At 44.2% G+C, this 24,446-nt stretch overlaps 1 protein-coding gene across 2 annotated transcripts; it reads right to left on the bottom strand.

The window, feature by feature from the left end:
• Positions 1–2,879: 2,879 nt before the first annotated feature.
• ARL6IP5 (ADP ribosylation factor like GTPase 6 interacting protein 5) lies at positions 2,880–24,248 on the bottom strand. Of its 2 annotated transcripts, XM_062201247.1 has the most exons (4): positions 23,791–24,248; positions 6,253–6,470; positions 3,670–3,845; positions 2,880–3,580 (listed from the first exon to the last, which is right to left on the bottom strand). In XM_062201247.1, the coding sequence occupies exons 1-3, from the start codon at positions 23,964–23,966 to the stop codon at positions 3,673–3,675; spliced, it is 567 nt and encodes a 188-aa protein (XP_062057231.1). In that variant the 5' UTR covers positions 23,967–24,248; the 3' UTR covers positions 2,880–3,580; positions 3,670–3,672. The 2 variants fall into 2 exon arrangements, with proteins under 2 accessions (XP_062057231.1, XP_062057230.1); XM_062201246.1 differs by having other exon boundaries at positions 2,880–3,845; positions 23,791–24,245.
• Between the last annotated feature and the right edge of the window lie 198 nt (positions 24,249–24,446).

The raw sequence follows: 24,446 nt of genomic DNA, 5'->3' as shown, positions 1-24,446 counted from the left end.
GCAAAACTTCCTGGCAGACTCCCGTACATAGAGGGACAATGGAAGACAGCACAGTTTTGGTAGGAAAAGGAAAAAATTTTAAATAAATAACATAGTTATTAACAAGCTTTTGGGTTTTTTGGTTTTAACTGAATAGCATATACAGAGTCAGCCCTCTGTGCAGGTTCCACATCCATGGATGCAACCAACTGAATGTTGACAACATTTGAAAAAAAAAAATGCATCTATACTGATTGTTCACAGATGGTTTTTCTTGTTATTCCGTAAACAATGTAGTATAACATCTGTTAATATAACATTTAGATGGTATTAAATATCCTATCTACAGAACATTGAAATTTTGTGGGAGCATGTACATATACTATATCATTTATATAAGGGACTGGAAAATCTGTGGATTCTGGTATGCATGGGGGCTCCTGGAACCAGTCCCCAAGGATTTCAAGAGATGATTTACTTGTAACTGTGAATCCAATTTCATCTTGTTGCTTTCCTCAAAAGCCTTGTAAAGAAAACCCAGTTACAGGATTAAATTTAAATCATCCTAGCCTTCGAGTCTTCCATGGGCTAACACTGGTTAACCTGATCTTCTCTCCCACAAATTCTCTACACTCCTTTTTTTTTTTTTTTTTTTTTTGACAGGCAGAGTGGACAGTGAGAGACAGAGAGCAAGGTCTTGCTTTGCCGTTGGTTCACCCTCCAATGGCTACTGCGGCTGGCACACCGCGCTGATCCGAAGCCAGGAGCCAGGTTCTTCTTCCTGGTCTCCCATGGGGTGTAGGGCCCAAGCACTTGGGCCATCCTCCACTGCACTCCCGGGCCACAGCAGAGAGCTGGACTGGAAGAGGGGCAGCCAGGACAGAATCCAGCACCCCAACCGGGACTAGAACCCGGCGTGCCGGCACCACAGGTGGAGGATTAGCCTATTGAGCTGCGGCGCCGGCCTACACTCCTCTTGATAGGACATCATCATGGACACCCTGTGCTTTGTTGCTGACCCTTCCACAAAGGATTTCCCTCCTGCTCCCTTTTTATCCTACCCAAACCCTCCCAGGGCAGGTCCCATCTCTTCCACAGAGTCCTTCCCGACAACTCGTACCTGTGTGCTTTCCTCTCAAGTTCCTAGTGCCCCTAATTATCCTTCTAATCACCAGATGCATAGACTTTGGGTTTTCTGGTACCAGAAGGGGTGTGAAATGAGGAAATCAAGCTTTGGTGCCTTTTTTTTTCAAACCTGACTGAATGATTGGCACCTGCCTTCTTTTTAAATAATCAAAAATGGCATGTAACAAAACAGGCTAGTAAAGGATATAATGGGGAGACCAGTGCATTATGTGGAAGGACAAGCTATGGGAAAGAAATATGGTGGTTCTATGTTTTAGAGTGCACAAAAGTATCCAAACTTAAATTTTACATTTTCAATCAAATAATTTTAGAATAGCCAACAGGAAGCTTTGTTTTCCTCTTTAATATTTTAATATAAAACATTTTGCATACAAAGCAGGATAGTTAAGAAAGGGCTGCAATACATAAAACTTTTTAAGTGTCTAGCACTTACTATAAATAAGGAGCTCAGATCTGATAGGAAAAAGTGCTCTAAATTATTTGAAAGCTTAATGTATATTAGTAATTGAATTTCTGGAAAGTGCTTATGCATGTGCTTGTATAGCCACAGTATTAAGGTCAGCAATCTAAAAAGTGATAATTGTTCTGAAAGAAGATTTCAATCCTTGATATCCAAAAGAAAAGATCAAGTTTCATAGCTTACTGCCTCCATATACAGGTTTTGGCAAGAGATGAAGTTCACATTACTCTTCTTCTGTCTGCTACCCTGCCCTGAAGATCTTTGTTGAAGATAATTGACATTTATGTGTTATATTTTTCCATTATTAGCCTTCTGGAATTGATCTCTGGCTATTAGTTATTACAGTGAGTATCTTTTTTTATTCAAATTGTCAGTTTTTCCAAATTTATGTCAATTAGTCAGCAGAATTCACCATGCAGAGAATGGAAGAGGCTAGAATGTGTATATAACCCATGACAGGTTTAAGAAAGAATCCCACTGGAATTCAATTTTATTCTAGCTTCAAATTAATGATCAAAGTTTTGTTAAACAGTATTTTAAACACAAGCTCATAGTGTTTGCTGTATGGAACATCCATCATGACTTACAGGGTTGTCACTGAGTTTTTAATATATTAAACTGATGTGCATTCAATAAAGTCTCACAAAAAATTACAACTTTGATCAATTTTATTCTTCACTTTTGGGTAAGGGTACAGATTCTAGACCATGTCTGTGAAGTCCTGGTGATAACGATGTGTTAACAGGAAGGCTGTACCTTAGCTGAGAAACTACGATACAAGAAAAATTAAGCACAGCACATACTATTGCTTCTTCATCCTAGGACACAGACTTTCTTCAGTAAGTACTGATCCAGTTCTCTTCCCAGCTCACCATTAGGGAAACCTAAATGTTTTCCACGCCACCTTTGAAATCACTCAGTGGGTAAGCAAAAAATTTTTTATAACCTATTCCTAAACACATAAGAGAAAAAGAGATGAAAGTAATAGAATATATAAACCCATGCTATCTTAATTCTAATGTGTATCTATAAAAGCGTATGGTTGTAACAATTGCTGTGTAAAATTCTGACGAACTGCAGAAGCTGGTCGTTGTCATTTTTAAGTCTTTTTGCTTGGTCATTTCGAGATGATTTTCAAATTTCAAAGAGACTATTTTGCTCTCTGAGAGCACAGGAATTAAGAAGATGTAAATTCATTTCCTTCTGGCCAAATGTTTCAGTTAAGAATGAAACAATTTAAAAAAATTGAAATACTTTTAAACACTTTTTTTCATTATAACAACAAAGTGCTATATAAACCAAACTCATTTCGCTTTATTTATTTAGTCTTTTTTAAAACAAGTCTGTCAAGAATAATACAGGTAACACAGTTGTAATTTCTGTAAGGAAGAAACCATGAAGTTTGCAACGAGTACAGGCTGGAGAAAAACATATGACTAGCATTTCAAAAATTTACAAAACTTTAACAAAATATTCTAGACAGCTATCTTTATATTTGTAAACAAAGTATAAACAACTGGTTTCTCCAGTTTCCACTGCACGTCAAACAGGAGGCCAAGTGATAGAGATCATCTTTGATTTTAAAAGAATAATAGTAAAAACTCAGCTAATTTATACCCCACACATGAGAATCCTAGGGAATTTTCCGGGGAGGGATTAGCTCAAGGGGATTTGATACAAGCTCACGCGTGGCATTATCTACTTCAACAGCCTTTCACTTACTCCTATGGCCTTGATATTTTACAACTACTTTCTCCCCTGCAAGATAGCAGTATTGCTGCTGTGGAATCCCTAATTCTTTTACTCCTCTCAAGAAATAGTCATGAGCCATTTCCTACCAGTCTGCATAAACAAACTTGAAACTCTGGACGTGCTGGGAGAGGTGGGGAGTGTTTTCTTTCAGTGTTTGAGGCCTTTCCTCTGTAACACCAGAGCTGTTAACGGCTGGGCCTACACATGCATGCTGCCATAGGTAGTTGGGTGTGCGTGCGCCTCCTATTTCAAAAACACAAACAGAAAGTGGGTCTGGTTAAGGGTGAACGGTAACTCCATTCCTGCTGCCACCCTGTCACCAGAGAAGCTACCATTTACTCCTTCACTTTGCTGATGTACTCAGTGAATTTGTTGATGTTGTCTTCCTGCTGTTCTAGGGCATCTAGGACAATGCCCATGGGTGTCCTCTTCAGCCCTATCCCTTCCATCTTATTCTCCAGCTTGTTCTTGAGGTTCCGAAGTCTCAGCGATGCATGGATGAACATCACTGCAGAGAAGTGACACACGGTTAGCACTAAAGCAGCGACTCCCGTTCACCACATTGACATTACTCCCTCTCTTCCCACTTGAAATGAACTGTCTTGGTTAGCTGCAGTCCAATCTGATTCCCTCATCGATCCAGGCTCTCAAATATTTCCTGTCCAGCTCTTTGTTGAGTCACACATAGCTTTCCTATGTGTGACGGAAAACCCTGTATTGAGCAGGAAGGACCATCGCCTCTCAGCCACATTCCTTCCTGCATACGCTGACGTCAGCACCTTGCACGGCCATGCTTCTTAGAGACCCTGAAATTCAAAGTGAATCAATGTCCTTCCAACCCACACAGAAATGGATGCACCCAAGGTCTTCCAGAAAGGAACTCCTGCTCAATTCAGGGATTATCTGTATTTTGTTCTTTGCAGAAGGCAGGAGGGTGAAGGCTACTAGCAGGGTACCTCCTAAGAGCCATTTTTCCAAAGTGGTGCATGTATTTCCTTTAGGTTTTATAAAATGGCCCGTTGCTGCTCAAATTTGTTTGAATTCCTAGTTTGTTGATTAACAGATTCCTTTGCCCCTCTCCAAGACTTCCTGAGCCAGAATCTTAAGGATTCGGGCCAGGGTGTCTACTGTAAACAAGCTGTGCCCCAGCCCCACCCCATGTAATTTACACCAGTGGTTTTTCAGCTTCCATGTAAATCCAAATAACCCGGACAGTCTGATAAATGGAGAAGACCCCTGTCTCCACCACCCAAGATTCAGACTGAGACTAAGGTATGGTTCTAAGAATCTGCCATGTTGACAATCCCTGTGGATGATTCTATGCAGGTAGATCTTGAACCCTTATTTTGACAGATACTGAAGTGGATTATCTCTGGAGGTTCCCAGCCTAGACGTCATCAGAAACATCCAAGGAGCTTTCTAAAAACACAGGGCCTTTGGGTACCACTGTTGCACAGAATCAAGATCCCCAAGGTATGTGCCTGGGAAGCTTATACTGTAAAAATCCACCCTGATGACTGTCATGATTATCAAAGCTTGAGAATCACTGCTTGTATGTCATTTCCTTATGTGATAGATGAGTAATCTCAGTCCATCAGAGATGACTGGTTCAAATCACCTTCTGGTTTCTAAAAGATCAGGAAAGAGAGGTCAGGACCCTGGACTCACTGCCTGTCATACATTCCATTTCCCTGGTCTGTCCCAGGCTGTGATGTGGAGAGAGACCAACGTTAACAAGCAGAATGTTTAAACAGAATCACTGAAATACTAAACTCATGGCACATGAGAACAACTTGAACAAATTTCAAGTGTGACTTCACTGATTCAAGTATTTTCTTCAGCAAGGTATGCAATTCATAAAGTTCTGAGCTTAATCTAACAAAATTCCAATGATTATTTAATAGAATAAATGCACTTGTGAAATGCAACAAATTAAAGAAAAGTTCTTGACCCCAGAATTTTAATTGGATTTCTGCTGATAAGACAGGGATTTTATGAGTATTTGTTCTTGATTTCAGGCTTCAAGTGTTTGGGGTCTTAGTAAATAATCCATTCATAATTTAGAAAATATTGAGTTCTCTCTGCCAGCATCCAAGTATTTGGCATGCATATTTGGGCCAGTCATTCCCACAGACTTTTACCAAACTTTTGAAACTAATTATGATCTTCTAAGCAAGTGAGAGCAAATAGTTCCAAGTGACAAATGGATTCTTTCCTGTATCAGGACAATCAAGCTGTCACATACAAGATCACGAGCAGACTCCAGTATTAGAAAGATCTGGAGTTCAGTGAAGGCAATGCCATGTTCCTGCCGTATGACTTGGGATTTATATGTGTTTGTTTATTGTTGTGCCCTCATAAGAGTGTCCAACAAATACTTCTGAAATTAATGAACTGGGGCCGGCACTGTGGCGCAGCGGGTTAACGCCCTGGCCTGAAGTGCCAGCATCCCATATGGGCGCCGGTTCTAGTCCTGGCTGCTCCACTTCCAATCCAGCTCTCTGCTATGGCCTGGGAAAGCAGTAGAAGATGGCCCAAGTCCTTGGGCCCCTGCACCCATGGGGGAGACCAGGAAGAAGCTCCTGGCTCCTGGCTTTGGATTGGTGTGGCTCCGGCCATTGCAGCCATCTGGGGAGTGAACCAGCGGATGGAGGACCTCTCTCTCTCTCTCTCTCTCTCTACCTCTACCTCTACCTCTCCTCTCTCTGTGTAGTTCTGACTTTCAAATAAATAAATAAACCTTATAAAAAAGAAATTAATGAACTATTAGGTCTTGATCTGCTATTTTAGAAGATTCTGAACTTTTATCGACATGCCAGTGCATATAAGATGTATGTAATTCCCACTGGACACTTGCCACTTGCTCCAACACCTGTCTTAACAATGTGTGAAAAAGAAAACTCAGGTTCACTTACACAGCAAAGGGAAAGTGATGCCGAACACAAAGACCATGACACCGCCAAACATGGATATGAGGAAGTAGCTAGCCAGCATGACCACCATCACGAAAGTCGTGGGGTACTGCTTCTTCATCCGGCGGAGGATGTCTTTGTTGTGGGCTGCCCACACAAACCCCGTGAACACCAGCACCACCACGATTCCCCCGAGGATCATGTTGAAGGGGCTCAGAAACCTGCAAAGCAAAAGAGAAGGAAAACTGGCTCAGCAGGGGGTAGCAGAAATTGGGAGGGGAGGAAAGACAAGGATTGAGTGCTAACTGAGCACTTTGGGTTGTCTCATTTGATCCCCACAACTACCTGTCTGAGACCTCACATGAAGAAACTTAGGCATAGAGGTGAGAAAATGGTGACGCTCAGCTCACACGAGGCACTTTGACTCCCACGAAACGAGTCAGGTCATCCTAACGAGAGGCCCACAATTTTGGGGATTACAGCTGCTTTTGCAGTGGTTGTGTATAGCATTCATATATCCTGGGCTCTGGTATGTACACAGTACGTTGTATTTCAGTAGCTCTTCAGGAGTATTTCAACCCTCACAGAAGCTTGCTTGATAGATAAATGTAGAATAGAGGACTTGATGTGCTAGCTCCAGTTGAAATTCACATTTTCATTTATTCCAGTAAGATTTTTTTTTAAACTTTTACTTGATTCTCATGTAGTAGAAAAAAAAAAAAAACAACAACAACCACCAGAAAACATGGAGTTTCTTGCCTCACCTGGAACAAGACAATGTAGCAATACTAGACCTGCTTTCCCACATGTCAACACCTGGGTGAAGTGTATTCTCATTCCGATAGAATAAATGCTCTCTATTTAGCCTCAGTTCTCACCACTCTCTCCTGCATCCTTGACAAAGCCCAAAGTGAGCTGCCATTAAGAACCGTTTTCCTGGGGCTGGCGCTGTGGCAGGTTAACGCCCTGGCCTGAAGCATCAGCATGCCATATAAGCACCTGTTCAAGACCCAGCTGCTCCACTTCCAATCCCGCTCTCAGCTATGGCCTGAGAAAGCAGTAGAAAATGGCCCAAGTCCTTGGGCCCCTGCACCCGCATGGGAGACCAGAAGAAGCTCCTGGCTCCTGGCTCCTGGCTTCGGACCAGTGCAGCTCTGGCCGTTGCGGCCAATTAAGGAGTGAACCATCAGATGGAAGTCCTCTCTCTCTCTCTTTCTCTTTCTCTTTCTATCTCTCTCTCTGCCTCTCCTCTCTGTGTAACTCTGATTTTCAAATAAATAAATAAATCTTAAAAAAAAAAAAGAATTGTTTTCCTAAGAGCTGGCCTAAATCACTCTCTTGTATCGCCTGCCTGCTCCATGGAGGCATTTGAATGGATGAATAGAAGGCACATTATACATTTTTCTAAAGGCTCAAAGTATCATTAGGAGATTAATGGAGATTTCTGAGCACTTCAGAGTCGGTCTTGTATGAGTCAAAGGTCTTTATTGCATGAGAGCAATTACACTACCCTTGGTAATGGAGGGGACATACCAGGAAGAAGAAATATAGACCATGTATTTTATAAATGAAAATGACTGGGCATTGTAGTCCCCACCTTAACTCACTGTGTGTTCAAAACAGCTAACAAGGTATTTGCAGAATGGAAGTAGAATGAGTTGCTAACTTTTTACCCTAGAGGTTAACGGATTTTTTTTCTCATGAAGGATGAGGTGCTTGTATCATGCACTAAGTATCAACACAACTGACCTGAAAAGAGGACTGGGGGAAGACAGAATGGAGAAAGGTGAGATAAGAGCTTACTTTTTCTGAATTGGGACAAATGAAGGACTCATACTTAAACTGATTTTTAACATAACCACAGTTCTTTTAAAAAAATCTTTTAAATTTTAGCTCTGATTCTGTCTACTAAAACACATAAGCTATTTTAAATAGTTTTAAATTAAGAATGAAAGTTTTTCACACCTTACTGGGTGAAATCAAGGAATATAATTAATGTCAAATTACTTTGAAAAAGTGAAAAAAGAAAAATATTCCGTTGAAAAGCACAGAATTGGGTGCCGGTACTTTGGCACAGTGGGCTAAGCCACTGCCTGCATCCCATGTGGGCCCCACTTCAAGTCCCAGCTGTTCCACTTCGGATTCAGCTCCTGGATTCAGCTGCCTGGGAAAGCAAGTGCTTGGGCCCCCCTACACACGTGGGAGACACAGAAGAAACTCCTGGCTCAGCTCTGGCTCAGCTCTATTTCAGGCATTTGGAGAGTGAACCAGTGGATGAAGATCTCTCTCTCTCTCTCTCTCCCCCTCTCTCCCTCTGTAATTCTGCCTTTCAAACAAAGAAATCTTTTTAAATTTTTTTTTTTAAAAAAGCACAGAACTGAGTAACAGTGGTAAGAGTATAAGTAAATAGTGGAAAAAGTAGTAAAACTAAACCTTACAATAAAGTGCTAATTTCAATAAAAAATTTGCAAATAAATATGTACATTCTTCAAGCCAGTAAACCCCTCCTCTGAATAAGACTAAGGAAATAAATAAAAATGCAAATATAGAGATGTAACAGTATTTATGTCAGTGGTATTTATGATGAAAAATTTTTAGAAACAAACTAGATGGCCAGCAACTTACAAATATAACCCCTAGATTAATTTGGGAAAGGAAAATATTTTTATAGGCCTGATGAAGAAAAAAATCAGGGCAAAACCAAAATCCTCTGAGCTAGCATCCCATATGAGCACCAATTTGTGTCCAGGCTGTTCCACTTCTGATCCAGCTCCCTACTAATGCATCTGGGAAAGCAATGGGAGCTGGCTCAAGTGCTTGGGTCCCTGCACCCATAGGGAGACCGAGAAGAAACTCCTGGCTTTGGGTTGGCCCAGTCCTGGCCATTGTGGCCATCTTGAGAGTGGATGGAAGATCTCTTTGTGTCTGTCATTCTTTCTCTGTAACTCTTTCTAAATAAATAAATCTTTAAAAAAAAAAAAAACAACTAAAATCCTCTTTGGCAGGTGGTAGGAAGACAGAATGGAGAGGCCCAGAAACTCTTCAAGGTTAATAAATCTCATTCCTATTACCAAAAAATTCTGAGAGAAATTATGCCAAAGACTCTACTAATTAGTCTAGGTGCTTTATTCCATTTGCTTCTTTCTATTTTCTTATTTTTTTCAATAGCCACATATTACTTGAATTAAAAAAAATCTTTAAAAATGAATACATAAATTCAGGGAAATGAGCATGAAAGAAACAAACTCCTTCACCAAGTTTTTTTTTTTTTTTTTTCCCACCAAGTCTTGACTTCGAGCTATCACCCACCCAAACATTCCTCAGCTAAACAGCAAAGCAAAGATCGACATTGACACAAAGAACTGGAACGGAGGATTCAGGTCTAAGGAAGCTGCAAAGCCATAAAAAGATGACTGGTTGCCAGCAAAGCACCAATGGTCGCTTCCTCTGTTCTCTCTAGCATACTTATTAAAAATAATTCATGAAATGAAGCTTATAATCAATCCATGTTGAGGTTTTTTTTTTGTTTGTTTTTCGTTTTCCTATTTTCCTCTGGACAAGTAAAGTAGACATCCATGTTGAATGTCTAAATAAAGCCCAGGACAAAGAACAATGAAAAACCCAGGCCTGACGAGCAATTCCAAATTTGCTTTTCACCTGTTCCTGTGGCTCATGTTCAAGGGAAAGGGACAGGGCAAGGAGTCCTATAGAACTGGTTTTGGTTTACAACGCCCAGCCACAAGCTATAATTAGAAAGTAGCCAAGTTTCTAAGCTGGCAAAAACAAATAACAAAGTTCCTGATAGCAGAAATAATTGCTTTCTCCATGTTCTGATTATGAACAATTCTATTCTGAAAAGCAAGAAAACGCATAGTGCTGCACTGTCCTGGCAGCCACCAGAACATGGAGCCAAATGAGACACACACACACACACACACGCACACACACACACACAGAGAGAGAGAGATTAAATTCATTATCTAGTGAGTGCAGGAATTTGGGAACCAGTTCTTGTCCAAGATGCTTTTTAGTCAACAGCTGGTCTGGTTGTCACACCAGTCAGGATAAACCCCAAGAAGGTTTAAGACAAGACTTTCCATAAATATGCTACCCATCCTTCATGTGGACAACTGCCGCTGGGCTCTGCTGGGTGGAGTTTCGCTCACTGGCAGCTGTGAGTAAGAGAGAGGGAGAGAGATTGATCATTTGATGTTTTTGTCCTTGGTGTGGGACCTAGTTTTGTAAATCAAAAATATTAAATGTCCTTTCATTATGGCTAAAATATTTACATGTAATATGACCCGATTCCAAGAAACAATCCATTTTTCCTGATATAGTTAAAAATTCTAGTGGAGTCATTTATGGTTGTGAAAAGGTGTAGAGGGGTTACAGGCATTGTGGCACAGCGGGTTAAGCTGCCACGTGGAAGCCCATAGAAGAGCACTTGATTCAAGTCCTGGCCATCTGGCTTCGGACCCAGCTTTCTGCTAAATGTGCCTCAGCAGGCAGCAGATGATGACTCAAGTAGCTGAGTCCCTGCCACCGATGTGGGAGGCCTGGACAGAGTTCCAGGCTCCAGCTCCTGGCTTCAGTCTGGTCTAGCTCCGACTCTTGCAAGCATTTGGGGAGTGACCAGTGGATGGAAGAGCTGTCTGTTTATCTGTCTGTCTCCCTCTTTTTCTGTCACTCATGTCTTTCAGATAAACAAACCTGTTTTAAAAAAACAAAGATTTAGAATCCCCTTATAAAATTTTGTAGCAGCATCTTCAAAGGTGAGTGAGTCCAGGCCCATTATGTAGATGAATAAATTGAGGCCCAGAAATGTGAAGAAACATATCCAAGGAAACCATGGGAGAAAGGGGAAGAGGGGAGCACAGGCTCTCAGAGCTAGGAGCTTCAGAAACATGGAACTGTGTTATAAAAAAAAAAAAAATCATGGTATCCAAATTTTTTTGCATCAAAATAAACTTCTCTTTTAATTCCATTTTCCGTGAACTAAAAAAACATTGTTTGAAAGGCAGAGAGAGAGAGAAAGAGCAAGCTTTTATCTGCTAGTTCTAGTTCATTCCCTAAATGCCCACACAGCAAGCACTGAACCAGGCCAAAGCCAGGAACCAGCAACTCAGTCCAGGCCTCTCACGTGGGTGGCAGTGACCCAATTCCTTGAGCCATCACTGCTGCCCCCCCCCCAGGATTTGTATTTGCAGTAAAGCTGGAGTCAGGTGCTGGAGCCAGGACTTGAATCCAGGTATTCCAATATAGAATGTGTGCCTCTGAACAGCCAGGCCAAACACTTACTGCTCCATGAACTTTCTGAAGTCCCTTCTTAGGTGCAAGCTAAGGCACACAGCAGTTAACGAGTCTGTGCAAAGCCACGGATGACAGAGTTGGCAGCGAACGTGTATAAAAGCAGAGATCCTGATCAACTCAAGTGCACATCTGGTAGCTCCCAGGGTGCTGCAATGCCAACAAGAACCAAAGAGGCAGTGAAATATTTCCCAAGCTTAAGAAGCAGCTTGGCATTGAGTTCCAATTTACTAACCCAAAAAGCTATTTTTGAAGTACATTTCCTGAGAAAGCCTGACTCACCAACAAAGGGGTGGGGTCGGGGGAGGGAACAAGTTACTCACAGCAGAATTCTGTGAAAATGCTGAGGTTTTTCAGCGGTCCTCAAACACCCAGAGGCATCACCGCAAATATGAACCCACCCACCCAATTTCTTGCTTTTCACTGCTCTGAGAGTAAGAACAGAATTTTCTGTCCATTCTGCAAGGCTCCCCAGGATCTGGTCCCTGGCTGCAGAGGCAGCCAGGGCCATGGTTTGCAGTCCTTTGGTTGGTGCCTGGGACAAAACGGCATGGTGCAGGGAGTAGGTGGGCCTGAAATCCTGGCCGCACCCAACAGGCCAAGCCTGCAACTTGGTTTTGGGCTGGATTCCCCACCGCAGCAGGGATGCCTCCAGTTATTAGCAGCAAGGCCCCCTGCAGGCCAGCAGCAGCCCTCCCTGGCAACTTGCTTGTCGCATCTCCTGATTCTGTGCCCCAGCCCATCTTCCATCTTTCACCAGAACTCCCCCTGCCTCTTGGCCATCCACAGGCCTGCGCACAAGCTGTTCTCCCTGGCTGAGTCACTCCAGCGTCCTTCCCTTCAAGTCCCAGCTCCGCCAGCCTTTGCTCAGTCTCTCTGAACAGGGCACAGCACCAGATGCCTCTTCTTCACAGCACTTACCACACTTGCAGGTTTGCAATGGTTTCAATGAGTATTAAACGAACGTCTCTGGCCTCTTCTAGAGATTAACTCCATAAGGGTGAGACAGTGATGTTTTATCCCCAGCACCTAACACAATGTCTGGCACAGAGTAGGTAGTCAGTAAGCATTTGTTGAAAGGAAAAAAACTAAGAGGGGCCGGTGCTGTGGCGCAGTGGGTTAAAGTCTCAGCCTGCAGTGCTGGCATCCCATTTGGGCGCCGGTTCGTATCCCGGCTGCTCCTCTTCCGATCCAGCTCTCTGCTATGGCCTGGGAAAGCAGTAGAAGATGGCCCAAGTCCTTGGGCCCCTGCACCTGCTTGGGAGACCTGGAGGAAGCTCCTGGCTCTTGGCTTCAGATCAGCCCAGCTCTGGTTGTTACAGTCATTTGGGGGCGTGAACTAAGGAATGGAAGACCTCCCTCTCTCTCTCTGGCTCTACCTCTCTCTATAACTCTGTCTTTTAAATAAATAAAATAATTCTAAAAAAAAAAAAAAAAGCTAAGTAAGAACCCAAAACATTTTTACATTATTTAAACCAGCTCAGCATGAGTTAAGTGACATGAGCCATAAATGAAGTGACATGAGTTTCATCTTGGACAAATCACTATTATTTTCATTGTAATCTAAATAGTATAGGGGTTGGGGGAACATCCAGGAACAAGTGAAAAAGCAAAAGTGGAAACAGGCACCTAACTATGCAAATGTAAGGGCCAACTATGAACTGATAGGATGAGGCAAAAGGGCCCTTGGGCTTCCCTGACGGAGGTGCCTTTGTAAGCTTTGTTGCACCTGCAGTCTGAGGATGGGAAGGAGAGTAGGGATGGCTTGCAGAGAGATTCCTTTCCCTGCACACCTGTCCTTCCACAGGCTCCTCTGGCTCTTTGATTCTTCAAATAATCCAACAGTTTTCTGTGATGGCTTTGGTTTCAGCAAATGCTGACTTGAAGTAAAAATGTAGGCTTTGGTTGTAAATAAGTCTTGAATAAACTTGAGCAGTGTTTCCTGGGTGTATGGGTCATGAAGTAAGATTTCATAGCAGTTAGGGTGGGGTAAGGGCCCGTCTTTTTGATCACAGATGGGTCATAGTAACCTATGAGATTTTCTTATCCAATTGAATAAGGAAGGCCCATAGGATCTACTGCATACTTATAATATCCTATTTACTGTATCCTCTGTAGGATCCATCAAACTGACCCATCCAAATGATCAACATCTACTGTCTTCGCAGAAATCGACATGTTAAAAGTATCCACAGTAAGGCATACCTATGAACCGAGAGGTTTCATTTACATTTATCAAGTCGATTGCTTGTTTTGTTTTTGATGAAGCTGGGTTAGAACCCATAAATTGAGGCTCTCATTGTGGCCTGGAGGGTTAAGTTGCCTCATGCAATGTCAGCATCCTATATCCAAGTGCCAGCTCAAGTCCTGGCTGCTCAGCTTCTGGTTCAGATCCTTGCTAACACCAGAGACAGCAGAAGATGGCCTGAGTACTTGGGCCCTGCTACCCGCATGGGATACTCGGATGGAGTTCCTGGCTTCTGGCTTTGGCCTGGAGGAAGTGCCTTTCAAATAAAAAAATCTTAAAAAAAATAAATAAATAAAACCTCAATAAATGACACTTCCAACAGCCATGCATCTACAAACAGTAGCACAAGACTTGGGTTAGACTGCAACAAATCCTTTGAAACTTTTTATTACAGAAAATTTCTAACATACACCAAGACAGAATTGTAAAAGAAACTCTCACTTATCAGTGCTTTTTCAAAAATGAGGAACTCATAGATAGGCTCACAACTAGTAAGTTTTTGGAACTAAAGTGGGAAGATATTTGTTTACTGATTATTCTTCCTGATTGCTTCTAGTAGAGTAAATTAAAAACAAAAAGTAAACTCTTAAGAATTATTGTCACAAGGCAGGTTCTCTCTCAGAAGTACTGTCACATGGCAGGTTCTCGCAGAGCTCTGGAAAGGAGGATTGGACAAATGCTAATGAGCTTGATGACATAGAAACACCCTTCCCAGAACAGTTTCCTATTCACCTTGCCCTAACACCCAATTTCTGTATTTTCTTCCTCTTAGACAAGAAGAAGGTATAACCGCGGAACAGGAAGCAGGTTAGCGGAATGTGAAATTGAAGCACTGGTTTTCTACTAGAAGTGGGCCTTTGTATTCCAGGTGTCTCGATCAGAAGACACTTAACAGGAGAGAAGGCCAAGAAATCCTATCTGTTATGGTGAAATCTTGCAGGATGGGCGGCAACCTGCAGGTTTTGTCTGAGATCACAGACCTTGAAAGCGTTCTCTGAAACAGGAAGCCAAGCTCCCCACAAGATACAGAAGAGTGATTAGGGGTACATATTCTGAGAGATAAAGGGCAGAATTCATTTGTCCAAAAGTAAAATGATTAGAAATTTCAAAATGGCCACTCAGTGAGGTGTCAAGAACTGGATCTTGACCTTTTACTCCTGGATTTCCTTTATGGCGCTCTCTGCCTCCAAATTGATCAACAGCGGCTGCCTTCTAACAGATGCGGCCAGGAATCCAAAGTACCCTCCTTTATTTGCACACTTACCTAGAATCACTGTAAATCCTTATCTAGGGAAAGGAAACAGAAGCTACCAAATAGTTGACAGCTGCAGGAAGAAAAAAAAAAAAAACAGTGGAGGGTTGGGGTGAAGGAGGGGAGAGGTCAAGACGAAGAAAATTACATAGTGTCAGAAAATGATGTAAAAATCAATTCTTATTAGAAAAAGAATTTTTAGGTTAAAATTCTATGATTGTTAACAGACCCCTTAAAGCTCTCCACTCATAGGAAACACTTGACCTACTAGAGGGTCACAGATGCCAGCATTCCACTTGCTCTGCCTCAGGTGCAAATGAAGAGGGATGGGCAGTCAGGAGATTAATTCTGGGAGGATCTGGGAAGACTGGGTGGAGTTCTGTCCCTGACCGTATCCTCAGAGCCCAGACTGGCATGTGGTAGGTGCTCAGTAAATAGTCGTTCAACTGAGTAGAAGGCATCTGAGCTTCAGGTGAGTACAAGCAACATGTAATAACCCTCTCGCCGGTCCATATACGTTATTTCCAACATGTGAGTTCGTAATCTTCATGTATGGGGGGAAAGCAGATAAGTCAGGTAGAATGGATTGGTGTTTACTGAGTGCGTATTTCCGAATGCTTGCTACACTTGTAGAAAAGTTAATGATGAGGTGTTCAGTGTTGTCTTGCTGCTTTGAAACTTGATAGAGCAGCAGCCTCAGCTATCTAATTCTCCACTGTATCTCTGAGCACAGTGTCTGAGAAGCTGATAAGTGCTTAGGACTCTTTGTTGAGTGGATGACTAAAGCAATCCAAATAAGAGTATTATTGTAGAACTGATGTCGAAGCTGATTAATCTCAAAACCACTTGGGTAGGGCGGGTGTTTGGCACAGCAATGGAGATGCTGCTTGGGACGCCCACATCCAACACTGGAGTACTTGGATTTGAGTCCTGGCTTTGCCAGCTTCCTGTTAATGTATACCCCAGGAAGCCTTCTGACATTGGCCTCACCTAGCCCAGCCTATTGCAGGTATTTGGGAGTGAACCAGTAGTTGGAAGCGCTCTCTCTCTCTTTCTCTCTCTCTCTGTATCTTTGTCTCTCTCTGCCTTTCAAATACATTTTAGAAAAATGCAAAAAATAAAAAAGGCCATTTCTACTAGCTTTAGCATAAACAGACTGCAATTCATTCTACCTTCCAATGTCTTCATACTTACATATATATCCCTTTCTTTGTCTACCAGCTGGAAACTTGGTTCCCCATCCTTGGAGCATTTGAAGGCACAAACAATACGAACAGTTCTTAATTCCAGTTGCTGGCAGCAACAGGCTGAGAACATATTATGGCGCCACACTGATTCTGAAACGATTCCTGTAATGTGCTCCAACTAACAGCTACCAGCCTTCCAGAAACTCCTTACCATCTTGAGAAACAGCAAAGCATCAAGTAGCAGCTGTAGATCCCACCCTCCTGTAATATCTCCATAGGTCGAACTATCAAGCCACATGGTGAGCAGTTATGTTAGCCAAGAATACATGGGCGCATTCATTCCTCAGCCACATTGTTCATCCTTAAGGGAGTGGCATAAATGCATACCAGTGGGCGTAAAGACGCCTTTCTGGTTGGAGGAGCGGCAGAGGCATTTGTATGTGGCAAATTCTGGGTGTACTTGGTGATTCTGAAGCCACATTGGAAAATACAAGTTCAGAAGGAAGGAAGAAAATGTTTTTAAGGATTTATTTATTTATTTGAAAAATTGAGAGAGAGGGAGAGAAAGAGAGAACTTCCATCTGCTAATTCACTCCCCAGATGGCTGCCAGAAACTCCATCCTGGTCTCCCACATGAGTGGCAGGGGTCCTAGTGCATTAGTGGGAATCTGGGTCAGAAGAAAAGTAGCTGGGGCTCATACAGGCACTCTGATATGGGATACTGGCAACGCAAGTGCGGCTTAACCCGTTGTGCCACAACACCAGCTCCAGGAAACAATTTTTGAGACTAAAACAGGCACAAAACTATAAATGTTAAGATCAATTGAATTTGGTTAGCAAGAGCTTTATAAATCTTGCAATAAGCTCATATGAAGGAAAAGTTATTTCACTTCCTATCAATAAACCAAGCTACTACTAGCAGCTTAAGTGCCAATTAACCATGTGACATCAAGCCTTAATATTTCTAAAAGTCAGGGGATGCCGTAGAATCAGTAGTTCCCAACTGTAACTTGGAGGCATTAGCACAACCACTTCAAGAATAGGAAAGAAATAAAACCAACAAAACCAGATGCCTGGATTCAGCCAACACCTATACATTTAGAATCTCTGAAGGTGACAACTAGGCATACAGCTACATTTATGCAAATTGAGATTTTGAAGTATTTCTTTTGAGTCAGAGGAGACTAGCGCTTCTTAAATTTCAATGTGTGCATGCATCTTCTGAAACTCACATTAAAATAATCTAACCCAGTAGGTCTGAAACAGGGCCTGCGATTCTCTCTATCTGACAAGCTCCGAGGGGAAGGATGCTGCTGTCCTAGGGCCCACGTTTGGAATAGATTGTTCCAGCTCCAATCTTCTGGCATTCTGTTGGACACATAGAGATTTCCACTAACAACCAGATAATTCACAGGCTCAGTGCTTCAACTACAGGTGCCGTCAGGTGCTGCCTTTGCTTTTCAGTTTGAAAGTCAAGCAGAGACTTCTCGCTGTGTGTGCTGTGAGAAGAGCTCTGAGTGCCTCCTCGTGTGGAGGAGAGGAAGGGTAAGTCAGGGCCTCTTCAACTGTAGGCATCTGTCCTTCTTGGATTTAAAGGACCCAAAGCGATTTCCCGCACCACACACATTCCCTAGCATGTTATTCACGTACTCCTTTTAAGTCATTCAATCTTTTTCGAAATGATACCTCAATCTCAAAAGATTAAGTCGAGTCTCTGAGGGAAGCAAAGTTCTTTAAAAATTAGAAGTTTCAGGGCAGGTGTTTAGTCTAGTCTGCTTCCGTTATCAAAGTACCTAGGTTGGATTACATGCTCTAGCTCCTGACTTCACCTTTCTGCTAATGCAGACCCTGGGAGGCAGTGGTGGTGGCTCAAGGAATTAGGTCCTTGCCACCCATGTGGGAGACCCCGATTGAGTTCCCAGCTCCTAGCTTGAATTCTGGCCCAGTCCTAGGCATTGCAGACATTTGGAAAATGAACCAGCAGATGGGAGGTTGCTCTCTGTCTCCTAAGTAAATAAATAAATAAAATCCCACAAGTTGCAACTATGACAGTAACACTCATGTGCATCTATTACCTAATACTTCTTTGGCCCAAAAGAATATACTCCTGCAAGATGTGAGAATTTCAAATATGCCTGTAACCTAGGTTATTATTTTTTTTTAGGTTTATTTATTTGAAAGAGTTAAACAGAGAGAGAATGAGAGGCAGAGAGAGGTCTTCCATGCGCTGGTTCACTCCCCAATTGGCTGCAGTGGCCAGAGATGTGCAGATCCAAAGCCAGAAGCCAGGAGTCGCTTCTGGGTCTCCCACACAGGTGCAGGGGTCCAAGGACCTGGGACATTTTCCACTGCTTTCCCAGGCCATAGCAGAGAGCTGGATCGGGAAGTGGAACAGCCAGGACTCGAACCAGTGCCCATGTGGGATGCCAGCACTGCAGGTGGCGGCTTTACCACTATGCCACAGTGCTGGCCCCACCTACATTCTAATGTAATAATAACAGCATCTAACGCTTGAGTGTTACTTGCTAGGTTCTGATGCACTTTAAGTTATTTAAGTCCTTTAATTCCTATTTTGTACCACTGGAACTCCGAGCTAAGTGAACTTTTGAGCAGAAAGCTGATAAAAGCAAATGCCAGAATTCCATAAAAATATTAAGACTGAGTCTGTGGAACAAGTAAAATCTTCCAGGCCAGACTAATAAAAGGAAGACAGTATAACACATTTAATAAGTTGAGGATAACGACCAAAGCTGTGTGAAATTTCCAATCTACTCCATTCTTAGGTTTGAAAGGTCAGGAGCAAGAAACTGAAGTCAACCTGCCTTGCTACGTAATTGCCAAGAACTCGATTTTCGAAACTTGTTATGAAGCAACTTGCATTTAGGGAATGCTAATCATCATGACTTCCCAGGCAGTAGTTCTCAACAACTAGCAATGCCTAAAAGACATTTCTAGTGTCACGATGCGCTAGGTGTGGGGGATGCTACTAGGTCCAAGAGGGGGACAGGGCCAGGAATTGTGCTAACCCACAATGCACTGGACAGCCCCCCTGACAAAGAACAATACTTTCTAAAATGTCAATAGTGCTGAGCTTGAGAAACCTTGCAATGGAGTATTTCACCAAGATTTTCCAAGAACAATACAAGTTAGTATAGAGGGTGAATTATAACCTTTGTAAATGAAATCTGTACACAGCTAAGCAATCCTAACCAATCAACGATGACTTCCTCACTATAGGAGTGTGTTGCCATGTGCTGGTGTGCTGCTAGGAGTTCCAGAAGAATCTATTCTGTTCAGTAGGTTAAATGTGGTGCCTGTCATCACACCAGTCTTATACTCATTTAGTGACTATTTCACACTCACCAACTACCTATCTGCTGTATAACTGGCCTCAGGGATATACAAAATAAAAATAACGATAACAACAAAGACAAGGACAAAATAATCACAAGCAAAACATACAATTCTGTCTTGAAGGAGTCCACAGTCCAGAGTAGAGACAAGTACACAACTAAAAAGCCTATTGGAAGGAGGGCGTTTGGCCAGGTGGTTATCACAAGGGTTAGGACACCCACATGCTCCATCTGAGTGCCTGCATTTGACAGCCGCCTCTAGCTTCAGACTCCAGTATCCTGCTACTGCAGACCCCAGGAGGCGATGATGACGGCTCGAGTAATTGGTTCCCTGCTGCTCATATATTAGACGTGGATTGCATTCCCAGCTCCTGGCTGCAGCCCAGCCCAGACTTGATGTTGAGGGCACTTGGGAGAATGAACCAGTGCATCAGAGTGCTCTTTCTGTCTCTCAAATAAGTCAATAAAAGTTTTTAAAATTGTAAGCCCATGGGGTAACAGGGAAAACACAAAGGAGTGAGGCTCAGTTCACACATGGGACTGAGGGAAAATGTTTCCTCTGGGAGGCAGGACAAGAGCTAAGGCGGGCAGCAGAGACAGAATGGGCAAGGGGACTGGGCGCTGGAGTCTAAGACGCTGTCTATGCTACTCAGGACACTCTGATCACACCAACAAGGGCAGAAATAAGGAACCTGGAGCTAGGCAGTGTTCCAAGGGCCTTGCTGGTGAGAATTCAGTCCTCACAGAAGCCCTTGGAGGGAAGTGCTACAATTGTCTCGTTTTACAGCCAAAGACACTGAGGCACAAGGCAGCTCACTGAGGTCACAGTGATTCAAACTCACTTCACCTGGCTTGTAACCACTTCCCTCCTAAAGGAGCCAGAAGACATGAACAGTGGCTTCTAGAAGGACAATCAGTGATGAGCTGCGGCATTGACCTGAGGCTCAGTAGACCCACTCGCCTGAGACACCATGCTTTCAGGATGACAACCAGGCTTGTAACTATGGATAGCAAGCTCTGACAAAGCAGGACCTCAGCCACGGCCTTCCCTCTATCCTAATCGCTGTTGATCTCCATGTTGTTTTGGGCAATCCTTCCCTGAGTTTCCAGTTCCAGATGATCTCTGCCGTGGTCTCCCCTCTCCCTTCCTGCAGTCTGAGGAGCAGGCCCTCTCTCCTTTCACTGAAGCCAGTTTTCAAGAACAGAGAGTTGGGGCTGGAGCTCTCCAACATGTCCTTGAGCTGCCTCCTCACCAGCATGAGATGCAACATCCAAGGATCACAGACCCTGCCCCCGGGGCCGCACCCAGGCCTGGTTTCCATTTCTGCTCTACCAAGATCTGAGGAGAAACCATCAGATGCCAGCAGAGGATCCAGGTGAACAGCCTCCAGGTCTGTTCTGACCCACCCATCTATTGGGTTCTCCTCAGAACGCTCCAGAATCAACTATGCTTTCAAACTCTGCAGATACCTGTTATCTTCCAGCTTTAAGAGACTGATATTCTAGACCTCATGACTCCTGGGAAGATGGCATATAATAGTTAAGAGCACAAGCCCAGAGCTGTAATTTTGAGCATTGAATCTCTTGGAACGGTGGGTTTAACAGTAATAAAAAGAATAGTTTGGGGCCACTGCTGTGGTGCAGTAGGTTAATCCTCCGCCTGTGGCACCAGCATCCCCCATGGGCATCAGTTCTAGTCCCGGGTGCTCCTCTTATGATCCAGTTCTGTGCTATGGCCTGGGAAAGCAGTAGAAGATGACCAGGGTTCTTGGGCCTCTGCACCCATGTGTGAGACCTGGAAGAAGCTCCTGGTTCCTGGCTTCAGATTGGCACAGCTCTGGCTGTTGTGGCCATTTGGGGAGTGAACCAGCGGATGGAAGGCCTTTCTCTCTGTCTCTCTCCCTCACTCTCTGTAACTCTGCTTCTCAAATAAATAAATAAAATCTTTAAAAAATAATTAGCTTACAAGGGTACTTCAATACATTCATGGAAAATCAAATTCAAAGGCATGTTTATTTTGGTACAAAAAAATTGAAATCTGTGTACCTCATAGAAAAACAGGAATTATGTAAAAACTGGCTTTCCAAGTTTTGCACCAAAATAAATACTTCTTTGAATTCCATTTTCCCACAAACTTTTGGAAGCACTCTCCTGAGCTATAAGCCTTAATGCAGGTAAAATAATTAATGCAGGTAACATACTTAAAGTAACCAACACACTGGCAAGCATAAAATTTTATTATTAAACTACAAAGATTTAGCACTGAGTGTTTGCAGGAGCACAGAAAACAGCTGAAGGTTATATATACACTTTTACTGGAGTACAAAGGAAATTTCACATTTCACATAGGTGTGGCTTTCAAAACAACTTGTGTTACGGGTCTGCTTCTTTTGTACACTTTAAAAAAAAAAGAATAATGTTTTAAAAACTCTTGGTGACTACTTTCCACTTTCTCCTTCAAAAACATCCCTGACAATGAACATACTCTTACTTGAAAGGGGAAGAAGATCAAATAGCCCCAAACTGTTGAGCAACTGCTCTAAGACACCAAATGATGGGGCTGGACTCAGTCCCCGGGCTGTCCCCAGGTCTTCCCAGTGAAAAATGGATTCCATCAAGGCCACTGCTGTACTTTTGTTTGGTCCCTGTTGAACCTTGCCCTAAATTTCTGAGGTTAGCTCAAAAAAATTCTCCCAAACCAGATCACCAGATAAGAGGCCTTTGGGCTTTTTTGCAAAGAGAAAGCAGAGAAAAAAGAAAGCAAAAACAACAGATGCAGGCCTAGTTCCTATTTTTCTTACTTGAAAGCCAATATACGTTAGTGTTCTGGAAAGGAACCTCAAGCCCTAAGCATGGGAGGTCCCAGAAGGCAGCTGCCTCTGGCCTGCCCTTCCTTGACTTAATCTTACCCTGGCTCTGGGTCATAGTCCCCTTGGGGCCCATGCCCTTTGCACGCCAAGTCCTTTTCAGAGCTCCCAGTTCCACAGGCCACACGACGGCCCACAGGTGGCTTCCACTTCACCCAGGAACTGAGGATCGGCACCACACCCAGAAATCCTGAGCTCTTCCCCCTCCTCTGGGCAGTGTATTTGCTCCCTTAGCTTCCCAACAACTGCCACGTGCCCTCCGGCCAGGATTCAAGTCTGATTCATCCTGATGTCCTCCAGCATTGGCCAGGGGCCTGGTCCCACAGAGAGGTGGCTCAACAAGAGTGTGGCAACCAACAGGGAGCCGGTACCCTCTCAGTCTGAATGTCTCCTTTTCCTCCCAAGCCAGCTTCCTCTTTCCCTCTGTGTTTGCTAGGACATGTCTTGAAGGGTGAGGAAGGCCTTCCTAAACTCTCAGGGTGCCTTTTCCCTTAGAAACAGGTAGGTGATAGCAAGATTGGGATTATCACTGCCATCCTGCAACAGTGAGATAAGCACTTCTCACGGCAGGGAAAAATGGAAGGAGGGTGTGCGTGTGCAATCTAAATTAATTAACACAAGGCACTTTTAAGTACTGAACACGCATTCCCATAACACTGAGATCCCAGGCTGGCAAGTGAGAACACAGAAGGCGACCACGGCTGGCAACTCTTGGGAGAAAGAGCCAAAAGGCCCCGTTCCCAGAGTCTGCACAGCCTTCGCTCCACTCCGGGAGATGCGCCACCAGGGGACACCCACCCCCTGGCGCCCAGCTTTCGCGTGCGGCCAGGTAGGCGCTAGGCGGAGACCCCAGCAGAGCCGGCCGCCTCCTAGAAGCCGATACACACTGCCACCTGGGCCCGCGCCCTCCTCGCCCCAGGCTCGCCTGGGCGGCGCCCGCCCCAGCCGGCCCCAGGACGGGGTTACACCGCTCTCCCGTTTCTTTCTATTTTCGAAAAAAAAAAAAAAAAAGCGAGGGTGCTTTAAACATCTGCCGGGCCAAGAGTCTGATCGGGGTTGGCAGCACGTCCCCCACCCCCTGCCTCCAGCGCCTCGTTCACAGACAGAGCCAGGGCAGGGCACCCCGCGGATGGCTGCGGCCTCGCCCTGCGAACAAGTTTGCCCTGGCGCAGAACTGTGGGGGGCCGGCGCCGAGCCTGGACTGCGGGTGGGCACCCCTGCATCTCGGGACCTGGCACATGGAGCCCCCGACCCCCGCCCCGTGTCGACCCCGGATCCGTGGCCCCGATCAGTGTCCCCCCACCCCCGGTGGAGGAACCCCACTTACCCCACGACGGAAATCATCATGGCAGCCACCACCAGGTAGTTGGTCTGGTAGTACAGCAGGTTGCTCACCACGCGGTTGTTCCATTTGGAAATGTCCCTGAAGTCCGGCCGGGCGAAGCGGTCAGAGCCCGGGAAGAAATCGTCCCAGGCGCGGAGTGGGGCGATATTCACGTCCATGTCTTCTTGGCTTTCGGTTCTTCGCCTCCGGAATCTGGCGGCGGCGGCAGCGGCAACCTAGCCGGGTTAAAGAGCTGACAGCGGCTCCGTCTCGATCGGCTCTGCGGTTGGCGAGCAGCCGAGCAAGGGAAATTGGGAGCGGGAGGGCGTGTTTTCGCTCCTTTACTTCTCGATTGGCTCTAAGGGGTTGGTTACGGGAAAATGGGGGCCCCGCGACAGAGCAAGGCACCGTGCACACCGAATGGAGATGAAATGGCACCGAAAGCAATCAGCGGAAATCCCGTCTGCAGCGAGGTGGCAATGCCTTCCCTTTTAACACCAGTGTTTAACCTAGGAATGTGCTTTCTGCCATAGAGGAAAAAAAATGCGCAGCTGTTCAGATGCTGATCTACGAAAAATGGAAGGAGACCACGGTATCACAAGAGGATGAGCTGTATTTAAAGACTGAGTCTTAGTAACCTTTGTCGGGCCGACCGACAG

This window comes from Lepus europaeus, chromosome 9 (genome assembly GCF_033115175.1).
Source record: "Lepus europaeus isolate LE1 chromosome 9, mLepTim1.pri, whole genome shotgun sequence".
Taxonomy (NCBI): domain Eukaryota; kingdom Metazoa; phylum Chordata; class Mammalia; order Lagomorpha; family Leporidae; genus Lepus; species Lepus europaeus.
This window is presented reverse-complemented; position numbering and strand designations above follow the sequence as displayed.

Coding starts and splice junctions, on each gene's coding strand:
- ARL6IP5 (XM_062201247.1), bottom strand. CDS start 23,966: ATGGACGTGAATATCGCCCCACTCCGCGCCTGGGACGATTTCTTCCCG. Junction 6,471..23,790: donor ATGATGATTTCCGTCGTGGG/GTAAGTGGGGTT, acceptor TTTGCTTTGCAG/GTTTCTGAGCCCCTTCAACA. Junction 3,846..6,252: donor CATCACTTTCCCTTTGCTGT/GTAAGTGAACCT, acceptor ACTTCTCTGCAG/TGATGTTCATCCATGCATCG.